This window comes from Pezoporus occidentalis, unplaced genomic scaffold (genome assembly GCF_034315485.1).
Source record: "Pezoporus occidentalis ecotype Australia unplaced genomic scaffold, CSIRO_AGI_Poc_V1 ctg254, whole genome shotgun sequence".
Classification (NCBI taxonomy): Eukaryota; Metazoa; Chordata; class Aves; order Psittaciformes; family Psittacidae; genus Pezoporus; species Pezoporus occidentalis.
The window spans coordinates 181,157-205,040 of record NW_026914437.1 but is presented as its reverse complement, the minus strand read 5'-3'; the positions used below and the strand labels follow the sequence as shown (position 1 = coordinate 205,040).

General features: G+C 43.0%; 1 protein-coding gene across 3 annotated transcripts in view; it reads right to left on the bottom strand.

Annotated features, from left to right (window-relative positions):
- The window catches only part of ABCC3 (ATP binding cassette subfamily C member 3), a 50,092-nt gene that overhangs the window by 21,141 nt on the left and 5,067 nt on the right, over window positions 1-23,884 (bottom strand). For all 3 annotated transcript variants that reach the window (XR_009965776.1, XM_062623539.1, XM_062623540.1), the window contains exons 2-10: window positions 13,702-13,878; window positions 12,704-12,829; window positions 11,698-11,835; window positions 9,825-9,950; window positions 8,962-9,023; window positions 7,639-7,770; window positions 3,458-3,676; window positions 989-1,166; window positions 299-460 (exon numbers count right to left, since the gene is read on the bottom strand). Coding sequence is in view for 2 of the 3 variants with exons in the window: in XM_062623539.1 (XP_062479523.1) it covers window positions 299-460; window positions 989-1,166; window positions 3,458-3,676; window positions 7,639-7,770; window positions 8,962-9,023; window positions 9,825-9,950; window positions 11,698-11,835; window positions 12,704-12,829; window positions 13,702-13,878 (1,320 nt within the window). In the remaining variant the exon portion in view is untranslated. The remainder of the gene's footprint in view (window positions 1-298; window positions 461-988; window positions 1,167-3,457; window positions 3,677-7,638; window positions 7,771-8,961; window positions 9,024-9,824; window positions 9,951-11,697; window positions 11,836-12,703; window positions 12,830-13,701; window positions 13,879-23,884) is intronic.

Sequence of the window (23,884 nt, the reverse complement as noted above, 5' to 3'; positions counted from 1 at the left end):
GTATCAACTATTGTGAATGCTGCGATGAGTCCAAGACTGATCCTATCAAAGCATGGTAGAGACAGAGGAGACATAGCGCCTTCAAATGCCTTATCTTCCTTACCAGATGAACAGAATAATGAAGAGATGAAGGGTGTACACCACTACAAGCTATTTTACCACTGGGCAGAGAAGTAAGCTTCTAAGAAACCCCCCCAGAACCAAAACCAGCAGGAAAGGGTCAAATTAACACCACCACCACAAAAAGGTTGCACATCATTCAGACAAATCCTGAAGAAAAATGTCCCAATGTCTGTACCTGCCAGAGAAAATACAAAGCCAGGAATATCTGGAGTGGTGCAGACCACAGCATGTTCAGGAAAGTCATCAGGTCCATGAACCGCTGGGCATCCACTGACATCAAGTTGACGATTTCTCCCACAGTAGATGAGCGCTTGGCTGAGTTTGTGATGACTAAGGACTGAGAAAGAAGAGAGATTCGGTAGTTTCACAATCCTGATACATGTGGAGAAACACAGAGGAGAAATCCTCCATTATTATCAAAAGACACTCCCCAGCATGTGCTTCTCCAGCAAGAATAAAATAATTCACATCTACATCAATTCACAATCTCCAAAGAACAAGACTTCATGAAATGGTTCACTCTATCTCAAGCAGTGTGGAGCGCTGTGAAGAAAACCTAGCTGCATCTAACCAACCCATCGCACAGACATGCTATTCTCCTGGATCCCATTTCTGAACAGTTAAAGTGAACCAGCAGATGCCTGTGATATGGCTGGTGATCAACCAACATTAAATTGCTGATCACTAGAAAATTCCATGAAGTATGATAGAGGTACTCCTCAAAATCTCACCAAACCCCCCAATCTTTTCTATTCCAGGAGGCTATTCTTCAATATGCCTGCTCATCCCTGAGTATTTCAGAATGGAGGCCACTTGCTTGGCTTATACACTGGTCCTCCAGCCCATGAAACGACTCCAGTCTTACCTTTCGGTATATCACTCCAGTGATCCCAGTTCTCAGCCGCATCCCAGTAACAAAGCAGTACTGGAAATGCTGGTGAAGTATGAGTGTCTGCAGCACAGCACAGATAAACATCAAAGCAGCAATCACAAATCCCCACCAGGCTGGGGCATCTTTGTTCTTAATGAAGCCAATTAATGCACTGGGTTGTTTTTTTTTTTCCAGGAGATTGGGGAAGGAAAAGAAAAAAGAAACAAAAATAAAACACATGCAGCAAGTTTCATGGGACATCACACAGCTTCTCTCAACTGTGGCATTGTGCCACATCCTCTCTCTAACCACAGAAAGTAAACAGCTCTCCAGGATGCGAGCTGAGTTACGATCTCACTCAAACAGCATTGCAAGGATCCAACAGTAAAACCCTAGGCTTTGACAGTGAGTAAGTCCATTTGGAAATGAGGCTGGAGAAAATGAAATACTTTAGGGTTTCCCTTGAGATCCAGCGTTTAAACACATGGCTCACTGTCTGAGCTCGGTTAGGCAGCTCCCCAGGGCAAGAGGTGAATGATAGGACACAGTAGGACTGTGTAGTAAAGCAGGCGAAACCAGCTTCTTACCCAAATCCTTTTCGAGCAGCCCAAGTGCTTCTGCCTGGGGTGTTTTCCCATAAAAAGAAGCTAGATTAAAAGACATCCTCCTGGATGGATGCATAAAGAGTTCTTCACTCCTCCTTTTTTGGTACTGTTAAACTGATGTGTCATCTTTTATTAGTAAGCCATTTCTTACTGCACACAGCTGCTCTCCCTGCACACTGTCACACAAGGAGGACAACATATGGCAATGTCCAGCGTACCCAAAAATCACACTGGTGATTTCAGCCTCCTGACCAGAGCACTGGACAGTTAAAATATGGGAGGAACAAAGATTTGACTCCATGGTTCAAATAACCAGCAGGGGGAAAATACACCTGGAAGCTACAAAGCAGGCTCCAAAGCCTTGCGTTAGAAGCATGAGGTTCCTACATCTTTCTTCTTCCATTCCATAGAGATATTCCTTCTGCACTGCACCAGTTCATGCTGTAAGTGGACAGCTTCAGGAAAAGCTCTCCCTCACAGTCCTGGCATGGGATTCAGCAATCGTTTTAGAAACATAAAACTGTCTTACATGCAATACGCCACACAGCCGTGGATGCTTCATTTTCTCTTACCACTAGCAGTGCATTTTCCAAGGCTGCAGGAATTTAGCCTTGAGAAGAAATTCCCCATCATACGCCTTGAGATACCAGTGACAACATACCCAGGAATTTAGGCAGATTTGAGAAATCCCCAGAATAGATCATACTTAATGTGTTCCCAGGAGGAAGGCAGCTGCCCCCTCTTCACAAGGGACTCCAGGAGAAGACAGACTGTAAGCTATTAAATGTCACCATACTGGATTGGACCCTCTGCTTGGCATATTTCTGGGCATGTCACAAACTACCCACAGAACAACACGATCTCAGAACACAGCTCCACACCGGTGCTATTTTAAGAGACACTCATATAGGAGCAGGGCCCTTTCTTTCTCCCTTCCCCACATCTACCTGTGGCCTCCATCCAACCTCCATTCCTCTCTCATGCATTAACAGGACTATGTGCTTTTCCATTGATTTAAAACTGGGAGAATAATTGTTTGAGAGAAATGCTGGTATTTCCACTGTTTTTTTCTTAGTTAATGATTATGTGGTGAGTTTCTCACTTGAGGGATAATACTAACAGAGAAAAAAATGCGGGGATCATGCAAATCCCATTATGGATCAGGCTGAGCAACTGGTCTCCCCTGGAGATGGGAGGTATGGATGTTCCTCATACAAGGAGCATCTGAGGACGCACCACTTTGTCAAGATTGCTCTCTTTCTTTCTAATAGAACCACAATTTACTTTCACATGGAAATTGACTGCAACTGTGCCTCACACATTCCCATTGCTGCGCACAACTGAGAACACGTGAACTCATCTAAATGGTGCAAAAGCGTTCCCAGATTACAACATCAAGGCCAAAGCACCACATACTTGAGCACCACACTTCATCTGTATATCAAGTCACGCTACAGCTGCAGCCACCACCCCTGTGGGTAACACATGTGGGTATCAGACGTACAGAGACTACTGGATCCAACAAGCAGTGCTTCGCTTTGATTACACAAGTAATCCTTTAGACATGGGGAGAAATTGCTTTGGATTGCTGCACAGAGCAACAGGTAATTTGTAATTCAAAGCTGTCTATTGGTGATGGGTGATTTATGAATCACTGCTTCAGTGAAGCTTGCCCAATTTAGAGCTCAGTCCACAATAAAGAGCTCCTGTTTTCAGGCAGTTCGGTGGTAGGTGAGGGAGCACACACATGCAGCACTGTGAGGGGAAGCTAGCTGTGCATTTGAAAAACAAATACTTTGTGCCAAAGCTAAGCCTCCATAGGGTTTATGCATAGAAGCTACTCACGCAGTGCACCAACCTTAACAGCTGAGGGTTGACGAAAGAAAGCAGGTCTTGTATCAGCTTGAAGAAGGAACCGATTAAGAAATATGGCCCAAAGGTCCTCAACAAAGCTTTGAGAAAGGAAGGTTTTCTATTGTGCTTTTTGTCTCCGATCAGAACTTCTGCTTCCTCCGGACCATCACCAATGTGATTCAGCACATTGTTAGATTTCTTCATATATGTCACATCTTCCTTCCTAGAGGAATGAAACTAGCAATTAGAGACGGCTGACAATGTCACTGCCCTATGTGTAGAGCACTGCGGCAACATCTAAAAGTCTGCTCCTTTCTTTGCTCTGCTACTGATGAACAGCAAGACTTTCAACAAGACCTAGATGTGCTCAGAGACAGGCCACTCTTGTGTAATAAGTATTCTTTTTCTGCAGTATTTACAAAGTCTGCACTCCCTAGGCCAGAAAATCAATCACCATGGGATGAGAACATGGCCCAAAGGAATAGGAGATGAAGGCTTGAATTCCTTTAGCAGAGGACAGATTGACCTTGAATCACCAATTTCTTGTGAAGGAATTCTCTAACAGTTGTTATTTACATACCTCAAAAGGCACCCACACCTATTCTTTCTGAGGCTGTATTTGTTACTCAGTTAGTAGCTGTACAACCCTTTAGCCTTATCTGATGACACAGCTACTAGCCTGAATCCCTCTGGGAGAGACAAGTATTGAATTACATGCCAAGCTAAGAGAGGATGCAGACACAGCCCTCTCTAAATAGAGCTTTGCATTCCTGGAAACTTCAAAGATTACAAACCATAGAGCCACCTGGGCCATGGCTGACTGAGGTTCCTTCAGGACAAAAATCTTGGGTTTAGGTGCCCAAGTTTTCCTCAGGTGCCAGTTTCAGCATTTAAACACTGTTTGGCTGTGTCCCTTTCTTACTTTGTGCCTCTCTTTCTCCATCGGCAAAACAAGATAAGAAAAGCAACCTCTTCTGCAAAGCTCTTTGATGAAAAATGGACCAAAGAGTCCATGCTGCTCTCCAGGGCTCCAGGCAGGTGTTCTGCAAGCACCTAATGGGGTTTACGTGCTGACTTCTGTTGCCCGTCAATAAAGAGGGGATGCTCTGGGAAGTTATTTCCTCTATGTATTGCTCTCAAAGAGCAGCTTTTCCACCAGCAAACACCAAACTGCTGTTGTTTCTTGGGGGCTATGGGACCTAAAGAACAATTTCCTGAACGTCAGCCAGGAAGGTTAAGTCCAGGTGGAGCAGGGAGAAGGAAATGAGTTTGGGGCACATAAGCCTTATAAGAAGTGACAGATGGAAGAGACAGCCTAGGAACAGTGAACGCTTACAAGAAGGCATTTGAAGAATAACTTGTAAGTACAACCAAGTGAGGTTGGATTTATGATTCTTCATAAAGAGTGCACAGATTTCTTGGAGCTGGCTGGCTACAGAGTCAAATCATTCCAACAGCCTGTGAGCATTCAAAACGATCACTGTGGCTAACAGTCCACAGGTAGGAACTTGCTCATATCCGTTCAAAACAAAGGCATTCGCAAATCCCAATTTCTTCGCAATAAGGTTTAAGGGCAGGGGGAGAACCTAAACCAGACATTTATTTCCACTAACCCCCTCCCAGACAGGAACAAACAGTGCTGTCTTTGTCCTTCCCGATCAAACCTGGACAGTTTATGAGCAAAGCCTTATTTTTCTAGCAACCAAGACTGTTAAACTCATTGAAGGATTTGAAGAAACAAGACTACTTGCCCTTAGCTTTGCGCTATTAAAAAGGTTTATTACAGTGAGCTAACAGCAACGCAATAGTTCTCTTACAGTAAAAAATCCCAAAGGGAGAAAATGCACTTCTAGTGTTTACTACCGGTAGCTAGGTGAGGTCAGGTTTTCAGCAGCGTGTGGGACCGCTCACACCCAGCTTTTTATCAAAGCAAAAAGCATGTGCCTGGTTTCCATTATTTATAGCAGGGCAGATAATAGACGGCAATTATCTCTTGGGAAAACACACAGGCCTCTCAATGGTGACGACAAGGCTCTGCATCTTCCATGCGTCTTCATAAGCATAGTCTTTAAACTCTGAAGCTAACTAAAAATGAGCCAAAATGGGTTCCAGACCTCCCTTCTCCATCCAGCACGGCTCTTTCTCAGAAGCAACTGCATTTATCAGTATAACGGGTGAGATGAGACCTCAGCCATACATGTAAAGAGAGCAAAGGAAAAAAATAACGCTCTTTGCATGCTTTAAAATAACTTAAATCCACACTGAGCTCTCCTGTTACTCATTAGTGGCAAATGAATTATTAGCAATTATTAAACAGTAATTCACACGACAGCTGTGAGGCAAAAAAGGGTTTATAGGTTTAGGAACAATAGAAGTGTGCCAATCATTACCATGCAACAACTTTAAAGCTTTTCCTATCCCAGAGTTGCAACTGATGAAGTATGTTAAAAGAAATTACTACTACGTACACTGCAAATATTTTCCATGACACTTGCAATATGAGTACAGCTTGACATAGCGTTTTTAACGTCATAAAAACTTGCTCAGAGCAGCTTTAATGAGTTAAAATAAGTATTTCCAACGGCTGCCAAGCAACTATCAGTAATGTTATTTGACATGAAGTAATTGAGAATACCTACTTGTAATTGAGGAATAAGCTGAGCCATGAAGCTTTTAGTGTTACGTGAAACCCAGCAATATGGAGTACAGTGATTTGCTTTGTTTTTGCTCTTTTCCCCACCTTAGAATCATTAATGCAGTCGCCACACAATTTTACCTGAGCTAAATACAAGCCAGCATTTACAGTTTAATTCATTGCCAACTGGCCCCAGTTTGTATGAATCACTTCCAAAACGCAATGAATCCCACGACAAAACTCCAGGCACGGTTTCTGGTTTCCTAGCAAAAGCTTTCCTGGACCCTTGGCACTTCTGCACAAGCGCTGTTCTCTTACTATATTAAAAGCCTGAGGGGAGTGAGATTTATGTCTGTGCAAAAAGAGCAGGACCCAGACAATGCACGTTATTCCACGCCGTAAAAATAGAGACGTTAAGAGAACAATAAAAACCTGAAGTATAAAACCACAAGGCACATACACACCGAGCACTGGTGGACAAGTTGCTCATGTTAGTGCTGGAAACCTTTCAGATCTGAGCTGCGAAGTGGAACTCTCCAAATCATATTTAGCCTTGCCAAGAACCTTACAACCCTCTCCTAATATTATCACATAATAGGGTATTTCCAATTTGGCAAGGACACACACAGAAGAGAACAGAGGAAAGCCTCCACATGGAGAAAAAAATCTCCACAATGAAAGGAAATGGAAGTGCAGGCCTCCTCCTTATTGACATTTTTCATTTGAAACACTCTATTATCACATCTATTTGTTTGGAAATGTTTTGGACACTAACCAATGGGAGAAGGAAATACAGTTGCACAATAGATAATTTCTGACGATTAAATTAGGACAGAACGTGCAATAAAAAGGATATCCTCTCCAGCATGGATGTAACTATATGCAAGTTCTGACCCTCCCCATTTCCATCAGAGACTATGAGAGTTTTGCTGCTAACTTTCTAGGCAACATTAGTAGGGCCTCAGCAATCAAAGCAGGGTATCTCCTGCCCTCCTGCCTTTCACATGTATCAAGTTTCCTGTCTTTACTGCTCGGAAGTGAAGAGTTCCTCACTCTTCAAGAGTTGCTCACTCTTAAGAGCCTTAAGGCTAAAAATAGGCCAAAAACCTCATGATGGGGATGATGAGGAATCCCTTTTGGTTTATGGTGCGTAGAAGTTGTGCTCTAACATGCCCGGGAGGGATGCAATTATGGGGTTAGACATCTACCAGCCCAGTGATTAAAGATGTTAATTTTCTGCAATCCAACCAACTCAATCCCTTCTGCTTATGCATTTTCAGCCCTTCTCCACGTGGGAAATGGCACTACCTGCACACGCAGGCTTTAAGCACCTAGCTAAAAAGTGTGTCAGTGGTACACAAGCCCCAGAGCCTGATTTCTTCTGCCTTGGCATATTAAAATAGGCCAATTTGACTGTTAACTTGAAGGAAGAACAGACGGGTTGAAGAGGCAGGTGCCGTTTTTAGCTGCCTTATTTTCAGAGACAAGCAGCTTATTTAATGTTGGGATGACTCAGATCAATCTGTTTGCAGACTTGGTTGTATACTTACTCTTTGCACATCGCTTTTTCTTTGTCCCACTCTTTAGCCAGTTGCTGCACAATAACTTTTGAAGTATCATCTTCATTCAGCGACCACAAATCTTTATCTTCAAGGGGCCTTTTGTACCCAAGAATTGCCATGCTGCACATATGGAGGAAAACAGATTCAGTTTAGCCAACAGAACTTAAAGCATTGCTAATAACTCTGGGACTATTAAGCTAACAAAAGCAAGAAGATTCTTCTCCACAGGAAGGGTGATAATTACACCCTTTGTTCATCTTACACACCCATCTCCCTTTGTTCCTTACATTGAAGCTTGCAATTAAGGAAAGGACAGTGCGTTGATCTGCTTACATGTATTTGATTGAAAACATCACTTCAGGAAAAAAAAATGGGACAATAAAAACCAACCACCAGAAGCACTTAAATGAACTTGTGAAGCTTTAGAAGGGAAAATAAATTAAGTCTATCTGGAATAACTGTCAGAGGTGAACAAAATGCAAAAGAGGAGCTCATGTAAGTTAAAGGAAAACCAGATTTCTCTGAAAACTACAGCTCCTCAACTGTGACAGGAATTTTGTCAAGGGATGCAAACATGTGATTGCCAAGAATCTCAATGGAGAAGATGAGAGTTCAAAACTCTGAAGTTTAGAAAGATCTCACTCTCACTTAAAAAAAAACCCTTACAGGGCTGTTGCCAGGACAATAGAGTTACACAGGTGGAAGAATGAAGATCTCAACACCCTCAACCACTATGGAAAAACTGGATCTTAACACGACCTTTGACAGCTGCTCCACCTCTTTGTCATGGAGTAGCAGTAAGCCCTATCTCAAATTTCCATCTTTAATACGCATGCCTTTTGACAGCAGTATCAGTTGGTGGCAATCATTTGTATACATAACTGTGTACTTTCCCTCTTGCCCAGAAAATGTCCTTATAAAAGAGCATTCACCCACGAACCTCAACAGCAAACAAAATGCATTCTCAGGTGGGTGAAAGGTTGCATTAGTTAATCTTGTGGAACAGCCTTACATCCTGGTTTAGGTTACACTCCAGCACGCAGGAAGCACAAGCAGGCTGTATACCCTATTAGTCATGCCACAGTTGTTGCCACTGCTGCTCAGCGAAGAAGTCTGAGCAGTATGAGCACTCCAAAAGCTGTTTCTGAAAAGGCAACTGCAAGAAGTGCTGACACCACTGTGGATGAAAGAGCATCCAACTTCAACTGCTGTCAGAGGAAAAATCTCTGTGTTGCTAACGCTGTATAACATACATCACAAGTAGAGTTTGGGGGTGTCAGCTGTCCCAACAGCTGGAAAAGAGAAGCTTACCTTGTAAACCACCAAAATGTCAATCTTGAGAGGAAGCCTGAAGTTAACTCTGGACATGGATTCTATAATAAAGGTATGGGGGAAAAGAAAACCAAAACCAAGATAAAAAAAGCAAGACATTTACCATTAGTTTAATAAGACGACAGTCTACTTTGGTCAGTTTTGGTATATTATATGGTATATCAGACGTATGTACCCATGTCCTAACAAGACATCAAATTGATTTCTTTAATTTCCCATGTCTTCATCTTTAAAAATTGATTTTTATATTGCCTTTAAATCACACAAAGTGAAATGTCATTCTATAGTTTCTGAAATGTTCAGTTTAAGAAACAAACTCAGCTTCTCTCTCAGCTCAGTTCAAACACAAATCCAATCAGACACCATTTTATGAATTGGCAAAGAAATTTAACCTGTGACACCGCTAATCTCTTCTGTTATTAATGTTTTTCCATGTCTATTCTCAATATATATAGAACTCATTTATTAAGACAACCCTTAGAGACTTTAGCTAACTCTAAATGAATGTTAAGCAAGCAGACCAGCATCTCCACAAAAACAACTCTTGAAATAATTCCTATTGCACCTCAATGTTCATAAATGTAATCCAAAGTGCTGCAAAGCAGCAAGTAGGAGAGATGCTTTCACTAAACAGCATTAGTCACTAATGATGGCACATATAATGGAAAAAGGCTTCAAACCCCAATACTGCTCTCCATACCCAGTGTTCTGTAAGGGGGTCACTAGCTACTGCAATCTCAGTGACAACCCAAAGCTGTTTTCAATGGCAAGTATTCTCAGTGGAACTCTCAAGCCATGATCTAGTCTGTCAAATGCAAAGAAAGCAAGGTAAAAATACTTACAGGATCTGTGTTAACAGGGGAAAAAAATGGAGGCTTTTCTTTAAAACATGAAAGGATCAACTCCATGATTATCAAAGCAAAGTAGATGTAAAATGTTGTAAACCTGAACCTTTCATTTACTTGGCCCTAGAGGGGAGCACAAACACAGTAAATGATTGTTTTTATTGCACTTCCCACCCCCCCCCAGCACACACACACACATATACACACTCCATCTCTTTCTGCGACACTTTTTCACAGCTTCTTTTGGCAATTCATTTCTGCCTCTACAGCTGAACATTGCAAAGTCGTTGCTAGCAAGAATTATCGTACAAAAATATGCACGCACTGTGTAAAGTGCCTAAGAACATGCTTATCTCCAAGCTTTTCATTAAATTATGTCAAGTTCAAAGTGCTTCCACATCTTCACTGCATGCAGACACCCTCTGGGATCAGGGCTGCATGACATCCTTTTAAATTACCTCCAGGGGCTCTAGCAAGATCACGTCTTACGCATAGGAACTGTCAACCCAGATCAGAGAACATCCATTTACTTTAGTACCTTGTCACTGACAAGCAGTGTTAAATACTTTCAGAGGAAGCTGCAAAACCCCACTGTATTGCATAGTAACAGTTCTAACTGCACTAAAGATACTTCCTTTCCTACTCATATAAGTCTGTGGTTGACTTAAAACTTCTTGCTGCAAGGGTATGGCTCTTACATAGCTCTTTCATACCCTAACGTAGCTGTGAATGCTCCCCTTGTTCACTTATAAGGTTTAAGTGCAAGAGAAGAATATTTGGTCCTTGCAGTTTCAAGAACAGGAGAAACATTACCTATCCTAAGGACATACTGTTCTAAGGCTCTGCATCCATAATTTTACCCTAATTAAGGATTCAAACATGGATAGTCTAATATTTATACTTATTCACCACAACAGCTTTAGAATTGACTTTAAGTGGTGTTTGAAAGGGTCTCACCAGGATTGCAGCTATTTCCTGAAGAAGCTCTGCACAAGCTGTCATTTAAGGTTTAATTCAGCCTCTGCTGGGATGTTTACAACAGCCTGGTATAGCAAAATCCTTGCTAAAAGAATGATGCTCCTAATTGCTACCAAAAAGTGAGTATAAAAACCCCCAGAAATCACCAAACAGAATCTACACTGATTTCACTGAGGAGAAGCAATCACCTTAATGTCTTTCAAATACTCTTTTTCCACTCCCAGCCTTTGATGATCTAATCAGTGAAACAATCTGCTTTGCCCTACTTAAGAGTAATTTGGTCCTGTGAAAAACAGAACAACTTTCTTACTGTGGGAGAACCTGCTATGTTTTCAAACAGGAATCATAACAGCCCAGGTTTCTTTCCTCTCCCTCCAACTTTCTGTTCTCTATTTACAGCCACAGTTGGAGCCAAAATGCTGTCCTCAGCACATCAGGAACTGACAACAGAAAGCCTATGGAGCTGTATAATGTGGCCAAGCTGCCTAAGCAAAAAGGGAACATTACACATGAAAACGTGTCATCTCCAATTACTACCCACCCCTACTTAAGTATGGCAGGGAAAGGGGGCTACAAAAGGGAAAAGGGGAAAAAGGAAAAGAAAAAAGAGTCTGTTCTAATATACGTGCAGTGTTGGCACAGCCCTCACAAGTCTATCAGGTTTCCAGTATAGCCTTGGGCTAAGAAAAATCTGCTTTTCGACATTGCATGAGAAACCCCAGCTCCCTTCCAGTTCCCCAAGTCTGAGTCAAGGCAACGGAACCAAACATCTCTTTCTCTCTCACAAAAGCTGGGCTCTGATCTGACTCCAAACTGGGTGAATCACTCCCTTCACTAAGATCTTAATGCTACATTTCCTGCTCTCCAAGTGCTAACAAGGATGGAGCCTTACCTGCGCTGCTGTAGTCATGATCTTAGACCGGAAAGGCCCCACGGCACAGAGCACAGACAAAAACCAGAAGATAATGAGCACTCCAGAGGACTGAACTCCTCTCAGCCTTTCATATTGAATAAGCAACGTTGCTAACAGCTGCAAAAGTAAATACAGGGACACGTGAACATAACCCCATCCCACTGCTCCCCCTATTCACACTCTCAGTTGGCAGCTATTTCGCTTATCATCAACAATGGGATCCCTATGAAATAAGGTGCCATAATAGCTTTCACAATTCAATGGTAAAAGCTCCTCTAAAGAAAGCAATGAATAACTTCCCAAAATAATTTGGTTTTACTCTTTTCAGAGCCTCATCTCCAGAATTCAGTTTCTAAGCCAGACGTTGCACCTCAGGGTACATACAATTAAATATTAGCTATAAATGCTTTAAACAAATGTGAGAGTTGTCCTTCCTCCAGTGCAGATGGACAAGCCTGGCTTGTCCAGAAAGTCAGCTTTAAAAAATCTAACCAAAATAATTTAATGGGAAAATTTCACTGCTTTATTTTGCATGCAACAGCCACTGCTTGTCATCCTAGGCAAAGCCAATTTGGCTTCTGTGCAATGGAGGAGCAACCACCAGATAAGAGAGCCAGTTTTGCGAAGCCCAATACAACACTGAACAATGCACAAGCCACGCTCTGTCACATCTCCCTGTTTAGGCAAAGCCATATCTAAATTCTCTCCACACCTGGATCACAAGCCTGGAGATGAGATGCAAGATGTGAGGAAGAACAATCTATTATAAAGACTTTAATTTACACAGCTGAATCTACATGAGATATATATATATATAAATGTGGTCTTTTCGGTAAGCAAAATTTGCTTCAGTAATACAACCACTAACAATCCAGTTAAAAGAGTACAGTGTAAGGCAATGAATGCAAAGGATCCCTTTTCCTCCTTCATCTGCCTAAGAAAGAGTTATCTTTATTGAACGCAATAAACAGAAACAGCTACGAACCACGGTGATGCCAACGATCAATGGGGTTACAAAATAGACTGGTGGAGGCGTTCTGTTTTGCAGGAGCTCGTGGAAGGAGTAGAAGAGATCTGCCCAGCTCACGCACCACAGCAGGACTCCAAACAGCTGAAAGCAGTCAAGCAGACACAGCATTTGGTAAACTCCTCTCCAGGGGCACTCAGAGAGCAAACAAAACCCTTATGATTCACAGATGCCCAGCAAATCAAAGCTGTTTAAACGCAACAGCACTGCTGCGTTGATCTGCTGCTGTCAGGCTGATGGAACTATCCCACTGCACTCAAACCAAGGATCTCATCCCAACTGTCTTCCAAGGGATTTGCAAACGCAACCAGGAGAAAGATTAATGTATTTACCTGCTTCTTGTTCCATACCATTCGGTTTTGATTGGAAACACAGGCAGCATCCAGATTAAAGGCAGACATGCCCTGAAGCACAAGCCTGGAATTCTTCTCCAGGAATAACCCAGATCTCTCATGGCCTATGGAAAGCGACTTGCTTGCTTTCCTTAGATCTAGCCATTTATAAACCAGAGGTGACGCTGACACCAGCCACCTCTTATGCGCAAGATGCAGATGAAATCACACATCTATTGGGTGGGTAGAGGAATTGAAACTGAATTGAAAAAATACCTTCTTGTGCTCACTTTTCATGATAAAAGTCTCACCAGACCTAACTTAAGGTCTTTGTTTTGCAGCTTTCAGTGGTTTAAAGCTTAAGTAAAGGTAAAGCAGCATAGTTTTGGCTCAGCAAACGGTGAACACTCAGAAAGGTGCGCTCGCAGGATGGATTTCCTTACAGTTCAGCTCTTCTTTGGTATCCTTCCTCAGAAATCTGTATCTACACTGTTGTTTCCTGTAAAAAGTTCTTTGGTTCCCCCATAAATAAGATGAAATTTTGTTTAAACCTTACTTCAGCACTTGCCTGGATACTGAGCCCTAATTGCACATTACTCATGGAGCATCGCAAAGAGATCTTACCGTCTTGAACCTGCTCAACACGGACAGCACAATGTAGCCTCTTTTGTTGTGCTTTAGGTAGAGGAGATAAAAGGGCAGTGCACTCCACAGATAAATGCTGGGGATCCATGCTAGGATGGTATTCTGGAAACACGGTGTCAGGTCTGGATTATCAGTGTGTACCGAAAGATTGGAATCCTGGAAGAAAGACAGGAGAAGTTTATTAACAGAGAGGCAGAAGCATTGCCAACTGGAACATCTGCTTGAAGAATTGTATCCAGGTTCAGGTATTAACACGTGGTCATAAAACAGAGGAGTTAGAGTAGTATAGTAAAAGTTTTCCCCCAAAATATCTATCCCATCCACTTGTGGTTATTCTGCTATAGCAAAAGGGCTAAATACAGTTACAAATAGCGGGCAAAGCCTAACTTCTGCCCTCCTGTACCTCAGTTGGATGTACATTTTGTAGCAGATAAACTCCTTGTGTTTCTGGCTTTACTGAGGCTGAGTTCAAGGTGCTACCATGATGTTTCTCAGGCATTCCCAGCCCGGAGTGCAACTGCTAAACAAAGCTCTCGAGGCAAAATCCTCAACCTGAGAACTCATCCAGCAAGAATGTCCAGTACTGGAGAAAATGATCAGATTGAGATCAACCATACACTGCCCTGGGAAAACCCCCTCCACTGATGTCTAAAATGCTGTCCTTATTCATATGCCTCCAAATAGAATTACTCCCCTGTTCTAAACAAGGTTAAAAGGAACGTATTGTACTTGCAGGTAGGAGTATGGGTTTTCTTGCAAACACTGCAAGCAATGCTTTCCATATGTGACCCTGGACACCACAGTTCACACACGCAACTTGTACCTAAGGATTTGAATGCACCACATGCAAGCACACAGTTACACAAGTGCAAACTAAAATAGGCATTTCAGCACAGTTAAGGGGAACTCGGTTTTAATCAAACCTCCTGGAAATTCACAACTTGCATTTCCCCATCTGATGTGTCATCTTAAATGGGGTAGATAAATACTTACTTGTGGGAAATGTAAAATAACTCTGTTGTACTACCAGTAACACACAGCTGATAAAACTAAGATTATCTCTGGTTCAGGTATGCCTTATCTCTGCACTAGAATCATTTACTTGTACCTAATTATTTTGGGGTATGAGCTCTCACAAGAAGTATGTTTCAGTTAAGCTAAGCCACCTCTTATAAATGAATGACTAAGTCTGAATACGGATTCTTCTGAAGCATTCCCAGTCCGGCTTCTGTTTACCAGTACAAAAGAGCCCAGATGCTAAAAGCAATGGTTGATTTTAGGAGAACTGAAGAGCCACAATCTTTCAGTTTTGGCGATGATCTGACAGAAGATCATCAGTCATCACTGCATCAGTCCACATACACACTGAATTGCTCGTAAGTGTAATGAAACTACAAAGCCTTGGCAGGCTGCAGGATGGGCTGGTTCAACTGTGACAAGTTTGTCACTCAGTACTTCAGCTTTGGCACAAAGCAAACCTCTGGCAGTGGTGAAGGTTGGCACAAACCCATGAGCTGTGCATCTGAACTGTGCCCTTCAATGCAGTTAGTGCCTCTCCAGTGAGAGCTGGCTCATTTGGAGGCACACACGCACCCAGCTGGGACTAGGGGAAAAACAACATCCCCATTTACCTAAACGGGTTTGTCCAGACCTAGGAGAAACTTCTGCCACAAATCAACAACACAAGGGCAATTACACAGCAATTCAAACACGAGATCAAAACCAAGCCGAACTCCAACCTCCCATTCAAATATCCCTGGGTTTTCCTCCAGTGAGCAGGTCTCTGGCACCAGAAAGGCAGATGATGGTTAAACAGCACCCATTTTTGGCTCATCATCAAATCATTTCAGCATCTCTGTGATAAGTTCGCCTAGCAGCTCCACTGCCAGGGGCAGGAGATGCCCTCCAGAAGCTTGGAGCTGAAGAGCTCTTTAGTTCCAAAGCAGGAGCTTATCTACTACCACTTATTCAACAAAATACTAATTTCCTCTTTAAATTACATGTGGTTTAGCAATGTCTTGAGCAGTTTGCAATTGTGCTCCTTTTGCTTGCTGGAAAAATATCCTGGAAAAGAAAAGCTGCGGGAGAACAGCAATAACTGGGCACAGAATAAAACTAAGATTCTGTTTAAGGAAAAAGGGGGGCAGAGGGAAAGCGCTTTTAATTTAAACCTTTCCTAGAAGAGCAAAATGTCCAGAAATGGCTTTCTGTCTGACAGCAACCTAGAAACTGTCCCAGATGTCCATTAACTTCAGGCTGAGCACAAGCTGACTATTGTATCCAAGACACAGACTGCATAGCTGCCAAGCCATTTGAAGGTTTTCATTAACTTTTATTTAAACAAGGCAAAGGACTTGCATTTCTGAATGTATAAATAGAGCTGGCCAGAAACCAAAGATCCTGTCCTAAGAAAACACGCAAGAGTTTGAGATTCAGTTGAATTATCCCTGAGAATAAAAGTGGAACCTTTCCAAAATTACGTGGAAGTACAAGAAGCAGCACCCACTCGATGAACATCAGGAGCCTACTGCTTCCATGGCAAACGGCAAACGGGGATGTGAGGTGAAGGAGAAACCCATGCCCAAGACGACAGACCTGACTGCTGGCTGTGTTGGAGATGTTTTCCAAGGTCCAGTTCCATCCTGGACCAGATAAACAAGGTTTCCTAGAACAGACCTGCTTCTGTAAAAGTTTCCTTTTCAAAGAACTGGTGTTTTCACAGAGCAGACTCTTCCCATCCTTGAATACAAGAAGAGGGGCTCCTCTTAGAACACACAGTACCTAAAACATTTAAGCAGTGTAATTCCACGCAAATTACTTGCTCTTCCTAAGACTGGACCACAGTGGACTAATGCTGCTGTGTCCTGGTTTCAGCTGGGATAGAGTTAATGTTCTTAGTAGTAACTGGTGCAGTGCTGTGGTTTGGATTTAGTACGAGAACAACACTGATAACACACAGATGGTTTAGTTACTGCTCAGTAGTGCTTACTCTAAGTCAAGGACTTCTCGGTCTGACATGCTCTGCTAGTGAGAACGGGCACAAGGAACTGGGAGGGAGCAGAGCTGACCTGAACTATCCAAAGGGATATTCTATACCATAGCACGTCATGCCCAGTATACAAAGAGGGGGGAGTTTGCTGGCATCCACCACTTGCTGCTCAGGGACTGGCTGGGCATCAGTCAGTGGGTGGTGAGCAATTGTGCCGTGCATCACTTGTGTTTATTGGGGTTTACTTTTCCTCTCTCTTTTTATTGTCTCCCTTTTCATTACAACTGTTATATTATTATTACTACTATATTTTATTTTATTTAAACTGTTATCATCTCAACCCATGGATTTTACCTTTTTCCTATTCTCCTCCCATCCTACTGGAAAGGGTGGATGTGAGTGGGCAGCTATGTGGTACTTAGTTGCCAGCTGAGGTTAAACCACAGCCCTATGCCATGTGCCTTGTAATAGGGACTCTGCTATGAATTATCATTATTACTTTCCATCTGTAAATCTGAAAGTTTCATTTCTTACCAAGCTGGACGTGTTTTCACAGAGCTTGCAGTTCCACTTTATGGCTTTACAAATCACCACACTGACAGCGTATATTCCAACATCCACTCCAACCTTAAACAAGGCATTTTGAGTCAGAATATGACACAAAGTTTCATACATTCTATTCTGACCAAGCCAACATTGTCAAATATTGCTAAATACCCTTCAATTCAGCAGTAAAGTTATGGAACTCCACCCCTGAGAACAAACAAGAAGCAAGGGAGGAGGGACACACCAGCCCTCTGACTCCTATCTTGATGGCTCCTGCTTTAATCTGGCTTTGTCTGTACAGATTCTGAACTCTGTCCTGGTAAGCAGAACAGTTTAAATGCTTCTTGTGTCCCATTCTGATTGAGAATGAAGATACCCACCTTGGGCTGTCTGGGCTTGAGGGTTTGCTTTGGACTTGCTACTGAGAAAGGTCTCTATAGGCAGCTCAGTGATCCAGAGCCAGGGTGACACATCAACAGGCATCTCACAAGGGGAAATACTCAGCAGCACATGCTGGGAAACACCACTTTCTCCAAGAAACTCATCCCAGGGAAACTTTAACAGCCAGCACATCCATCACAGCTAACTAACATCACTGTCAGCTCACATCCCCACGAGCAAGTGTTACAGGCTGCAACCTCTGACCTCTTCCTAATCCAGATCCTCTCTGTGCTCCGTGGCTCCTCCAGACTGCCAGCAGCATCTCCTTGGATGCAGTAACACGGATCAGGTTGGAAGCTCTGCCGGTGAGATACAGCATTGCAGATACACCAGCCCACTGTACCAAACTCCCTGGGCACACAATTTACTTAATCTTGTAATAATACTTAAATGCAATCTCAAAATCCATGGGAAAAGAGATTAGAGATGCTTGTTACAGCTTCACAGCAGACAAGGGGTCCCCTGGAGTCTAAACCTTACAAATTAGTGGGGCTTTCTGCTCATCAGTTAAGAATATCATTGACACTGTCCCTTGCAGCAGCTTTCAATCACACCCATCACTCCAGTCACAGCTTTGGATAAACACAACCCTCGTCTTAAGGGCCATCTGTGCAGTAGGACTTAATTTAGATGGGCAGTTTTAAATACATGATCTTCATTTAAGGGAAAGTATTCAGCAGGGAAAGCTCTGAGCAACATTAAATCTGCTCTCATACCTAGTCCTTTCTATTACACTTTCCCCTCTGGAAAACAACACTGCTATTGAAAAGGCTATCCTTAAAACTGATAATGCCTTTAATGGAAACAAAAGTTCAATGCAACATATCTTGGAGTTTCTTGCACATTATCCCTTACAGCTTCCAAAGAAAAGGGAGAACAAACAGAAAGCCTAAAGCTCAGCTGAAAACCAGGAAAATGCCTGTCTATCCCTTTCCCAAACCCCAAGGATGATGTTAATAGAGTCTGCTGAGAAAGACCAATTGGGGTTCTGGCCTTATGCTTAAGTCTCAACCAGCTTCTACTCCATTATAGAAGTTTAAAATCAAAGTTCTTCACCATTGACTTTAGCCAGCAAACGGCTGATGCTGCAGGAATGCTCCTCAAACAGCCACAATGGAAAGACTCCAACCCCCACAGAAAACCAACAATATCTTCTGCAGTCTCAAGCAGCTATCTCCATGGCATGGATAAATTAATACATGTTTCTCTCTAAGCTTCTATAATGCAGAAAGAGTCGGGAAAAGCACAGGAAACACAAACCCATTCTTTATCTGCTGGGAAGGCGAAGGCCACTGCGCTGACATCATTCACACTGTTCCCAAGGTTAACACATGCAGCGTTGCTGATTCTGTGTCAGTTATCACTAGCTGGCACGTTACTTAAGATTAAAAATCACCTTGGAAAGCTGGCCAGGAAGGTCCACACAAAGAGTGAACGAAAGGGAAGTGAATAGCTGAAAGTAACAACGCTCCGCTTAAATAAACATGGAAACCATATCTTGTGTAGAAGAAATTGTTAGTGAGAAGTTAAATGCAGAAGAGCATCCTCCTCGCCTCCTTTTACCCCTGCATCTGGTAAATCCCCTGCCAGTGAGCTGCACTTGCACAGCCTGGCAAAAGTAATAAAGGGATCAAAAGAACGATGTTCTTCTCTTGGCTGTACCACTCCGCCTCATCCCAAGAAGAGGGATGGCTCTGAACCACAGCACCAAAACTACCAGGGCTCAGTCTTAGTTGCAGCACAGGCTTCACCTCAGCCTCTTCATATCTCACCTCCCACTTCCAGCTGTTTTCCATCTCCTCTGTTTGGTCCCTGTTGGTAAACACTCCAGAGCAAACTCTATTTAGAGCACAGATGCAAACAAGGACTCTTGCTCTGAGCCTCCAGAAGGCTGCCAGTTTCAAATGGCCTCTTCAGAGCATCCAAAGGAACAATTGCACCCTTATGCACAGAAGGAGTAACACACCTCAGTAGTCCACAGCAGCTGCTGCACAACTCAGCTCCTTCACGTGATGACACAACCAACCTTGCCTTGCCACCCGTTCCCTTCAGGGCAAGAGATAAGGACATTCCCCACTGCAACACCGCAGCAATACTGCCTGGAAGAAAGGTGCAGTGGAGAGGGTGTAAGCATTTCTAGTACTGCACGAGCCACGCAGTTAATGACCAGAAATCTCTTGCTGTCTACAAAGCACGCTGCAAGCTATCAATACCAGTGAAGGGCACCATGCAGGACGCTGAACTTTCTCTCCCAGCAGTAAAAAGATCTTTACGGGCTTATCTTACCAGATCAAACAGACCTGGCACACGTTCATAGCACATATGAGCTAGATTGTGGTTGTGGGGTAACTGGCCACAGGAAATCATACAGTGTTTTGCTCAAGTCACACAGGGACAGGACAAGGGGGAACGGCTTTAAACTGATAGAGGGGAGATTGAGCTGAGCTCTTAGGCAGAAGCTCTTCCCTGTGAGGGTGCTGAGGCGCTGGCACAGGGTGCCCAGAGAAGCTGTGGCTGCCCCATCCCTGGCAGTGTTCAAGGCCAGGTTGGACACAGGGGCTTGGAGCAAGCTGCTCTAGTGGAAGGTGTCCCTGCCCATGGCAGGGGGTTGGAACTGGGTGAGCTGTAAGGTCCCTTCCAACCCAAACCATTCTGATTCATGAAATGGTACCAACCACACAATCCACTTGAGAACTGTGGACCAGACATGCAGAAACCAAGCTACGGCCTTAGTGACAGGGGTTACACAAATCAGGAAGTTTCACTTTCCTCTCTTGTTAGTTTTTAAGTTCTAATATTAGAAGTTCAGAGCTTCATGAATAAAAATCAGCAGGATGAAAAAAAAGTAGGTTCAGACTCTGCCACAATCATGCAAGCCCAGAAAAAGCATCAGAAAAGCATCTGTAGCTTAAGAGTTTGTAAAATAGAAATTGACCACAGCAAATATATACATCCAAGACAATGTACACCTAAAGTAAAGGTAAAATTCATCTACTTCAACTGTCTTAGTAGCAGTCCCTCTTCTTGCTTGGGCAGAGGGGAAGGCACAGTGCAACCATGAAGGTACATGAATCAAAGGCTCATGAATCAAAAGCAGGATTGAGAGGAAAAGGAAACAGGATCACTCCTTCAGAAGAAGGTCCCTGTCTTTTAATATTGATGAAAACTATACACTGTAACAGAGAAAGCTGTTATTTGCATCATCAAAGGCTTCTCCTAGGACCTTGTGCAAGCACAAATAAAGGAGTGGGTTGCCCTATTGCAGCCCAGTGCAACGATGGATGCGAGGGAATAATCCCCCATTTGAGCCATCCTGGCTCCTTCCAATTGAAAGAAATTGGGTTAATTCAAGGATCATAACGAACATAGCTCAATTAAGAAGAGCTAGGAACAACTGAGACAGTCCCTGCTTGATTTTGTCCCCTTTCCCACCTTGACTCCTCCGTTTTAAGCCATCCCATCCAGCTGTGCTGCTGTACAACAACAATAAGAGGGATTGTCACAACACATTGTCACTGGTGCTGCTCTGACACTCCACCTGCCTCACAGGAGCTGGAACCGACACATTGCCTGTGGCAATAATGAGATCTCAGTGTCTTTAACATGACAGCAGCGTGGGGCAGGATCCAAAGGTCGCGCTCCATCTGAAGCACTCAAGGTTGGTCACACTCTTCAGCTGCAGGGACAGTCATTAGAGGAGCGCCAAGAAGTCAAACGCAGCAGCGGAATAGAGGGCAAGGGCAGACTCTAGGTGCTAATGAGCTTTAATGCCAATATTAAGCCTGGTTTATCACAGAACTGACCCTGAGCTCACCTAACAGATGAGCATTACACTCTCTCTATACTCTTGGAGTTAATTTGCACCAACCATTCTCATCTCTCAGTCTGCAGAGCTACTTATTTCAGTCATTTGTATTCAGAAAAACAGTGAAATCCACAGTCTGGGGCTGGGGAAAAAAGGGGATGAAGCAGCAGGCAGAATAGCAATGCTGCATATGAAAATTACCACTGTTCACAGGTTCCCATCTGATAGATCTTCCAGTAGCAAACTACTTCCCCCAGAAGATACACCTTGCTTTTTCAAAGCAAAAGCATACAGGTTTTTACTGCTTTTTGTTCCACTTTGCCCCCTCTCTCCTCCCCTTATTGTAATGAAGGGATGAAACCCAGAACGTGGAGACTTCTTCCCTGTTTATTTTGCCGTGTTTCCAAATGTACATAATAACAAAAGGAAATGAAAGGAAAAAACCTGCACATGTAGGTAGGGGAGATTCTAGAGTACAAGTCATTCGCTGGGGGGGGGGAAGAGAGATAGTAAATGAAGAAATGAGAATTTCAGGTGTCAAATGTACTCAGAAAGAAGAAAAGAAATGATGACTTTGGAAACCAAATGACTTCGACATTTGAAACAATTCCCATGAAACACCTTCTCTTGTCCCCCTCCTTCATGTCTTACTTCTGTCCTCATTCAAAGCTTTACGACACCAGCATGTGATGTTACTGTAAATGATCTACACTTTATCGTACTGACATTGCCTCTCATGATTAGCACAGGGACAAGGGGCCAGCTCACACAGGCCCAGCACGGGATCCAGGCTCTTGGCTGTACAAAAGCCTGAATGCATTCCTGGGAAGATCTCTGGCTCCTTGCCGCTTATGCTCTCCTCCAGCTCCGCCAAATAACGTGCGACTGGATAATTGCCCATCACATTCACGGCAGTATCAGGAGACAAATGGAGCATTAGCTTACTGGAAAAACCAAAGATCCTGGTTAATAGGATTTTTTTTAAATGACATTTTTAACAGTAAGAGTCCCTTCACTTTAACACATTACACATTTACACACGGAGAAAGGAAAGGACTGTACCTCCGGTGACACAGCAATTTGCCTACCAGGTAGGGCAGGCCCATCTCAAATGTTTTCTATTCTCATGAGTCCATCTTAAAGAGCTCCTCACGGCACTCTGCATTTACTTCAGGTATTATTTCTTTTCAGAAAGCAACATTTACAGTGTTCACAAGTCCCAGATACCACATCTACCAGCTACGTCACTTAAGCTAAAATAGTCAGAGCCATGTCCAGGGAGGAACAGTTGTGTTGAAAGTTGAACAATATACATGAATGAGTTTTGCTGCAGAGAAGTCTCCTTTAAAGGAGGCTTTAAACCTCCATTAAAGCAAGTTGGGATCTTGCCTCCATACCCCCTGTTGCATTTCACAGCATCCTCAACTTTCACTGTCCCACTCCAAGGAAGCACATGGAAGGGAGGGACAAGGAGGCTTCTGTGTCCAGAAGATGCTCATGAAGCATCTCTCGTAAAGCCACAGTGCACCTGGGCAAAAAAAAGAGATTCTTCTTCTCCCCTTGGGCACTTTTTTCCTAATCCTAAATCCTTTTTCCTCCAATTCCAGAATTCCAGACAGGATTTGGCCACACCGGTGGTGACCATTTTATCAGCTGCCCCCATTCTCCTGCACCAAGGACTTTACTGTTCCTTTGACCCATCAGTGTGCTGGTTGGAAGGAAATGGCAATGACTGTTTCTTTGAACAGCATGAACAATCCCATTCACATATCCTACTGAAATGAATGTCCTTTTCATGAGCTTCATTAATTGACACTGCCACTGAAGGGCTCCATAAATCCTTGCTGTTGGCAGACTGCACTGGTATTAAGTCTTGCTCACAACTCTCCAATCCAGATTTTGTCTTTTCCAAACAGATTCAAGTAGTCTGTTATGCCATTTACACACAGATGAATGATAACAGGTTCTGGATAGTACTCCAAATGTAATGATTAAGTATTTATACTGCTCTTGACATTGAGAATCTGAGGCCCAAATCCTTTAGCAGCAGCTTCCATTCAACTCAATTCAAGAATCTTAAAATCCTGGAGGATTTGAGCTTGAATACTTAATTGCTTTTATGTTCAGGATGTTACCAACACAGCTACCCTTTGAGAGAGCATCACTTCATAGGTCTAATGTATGAAGAGACCATTAGAGTTACCTGTTTTGATCTCCTACCTACAATAAGAACATAGATATGCAACATGACCATTTGTGAAGAGACTTATACAAGTGGGACTTGGTTTTCTGAAGCTGGATGCAATTGACAAAGATGATGTGGAGATCTGCATCATGTTTAAATATCTATAAACATTGAACATTCTGTGTTTATCACAGTA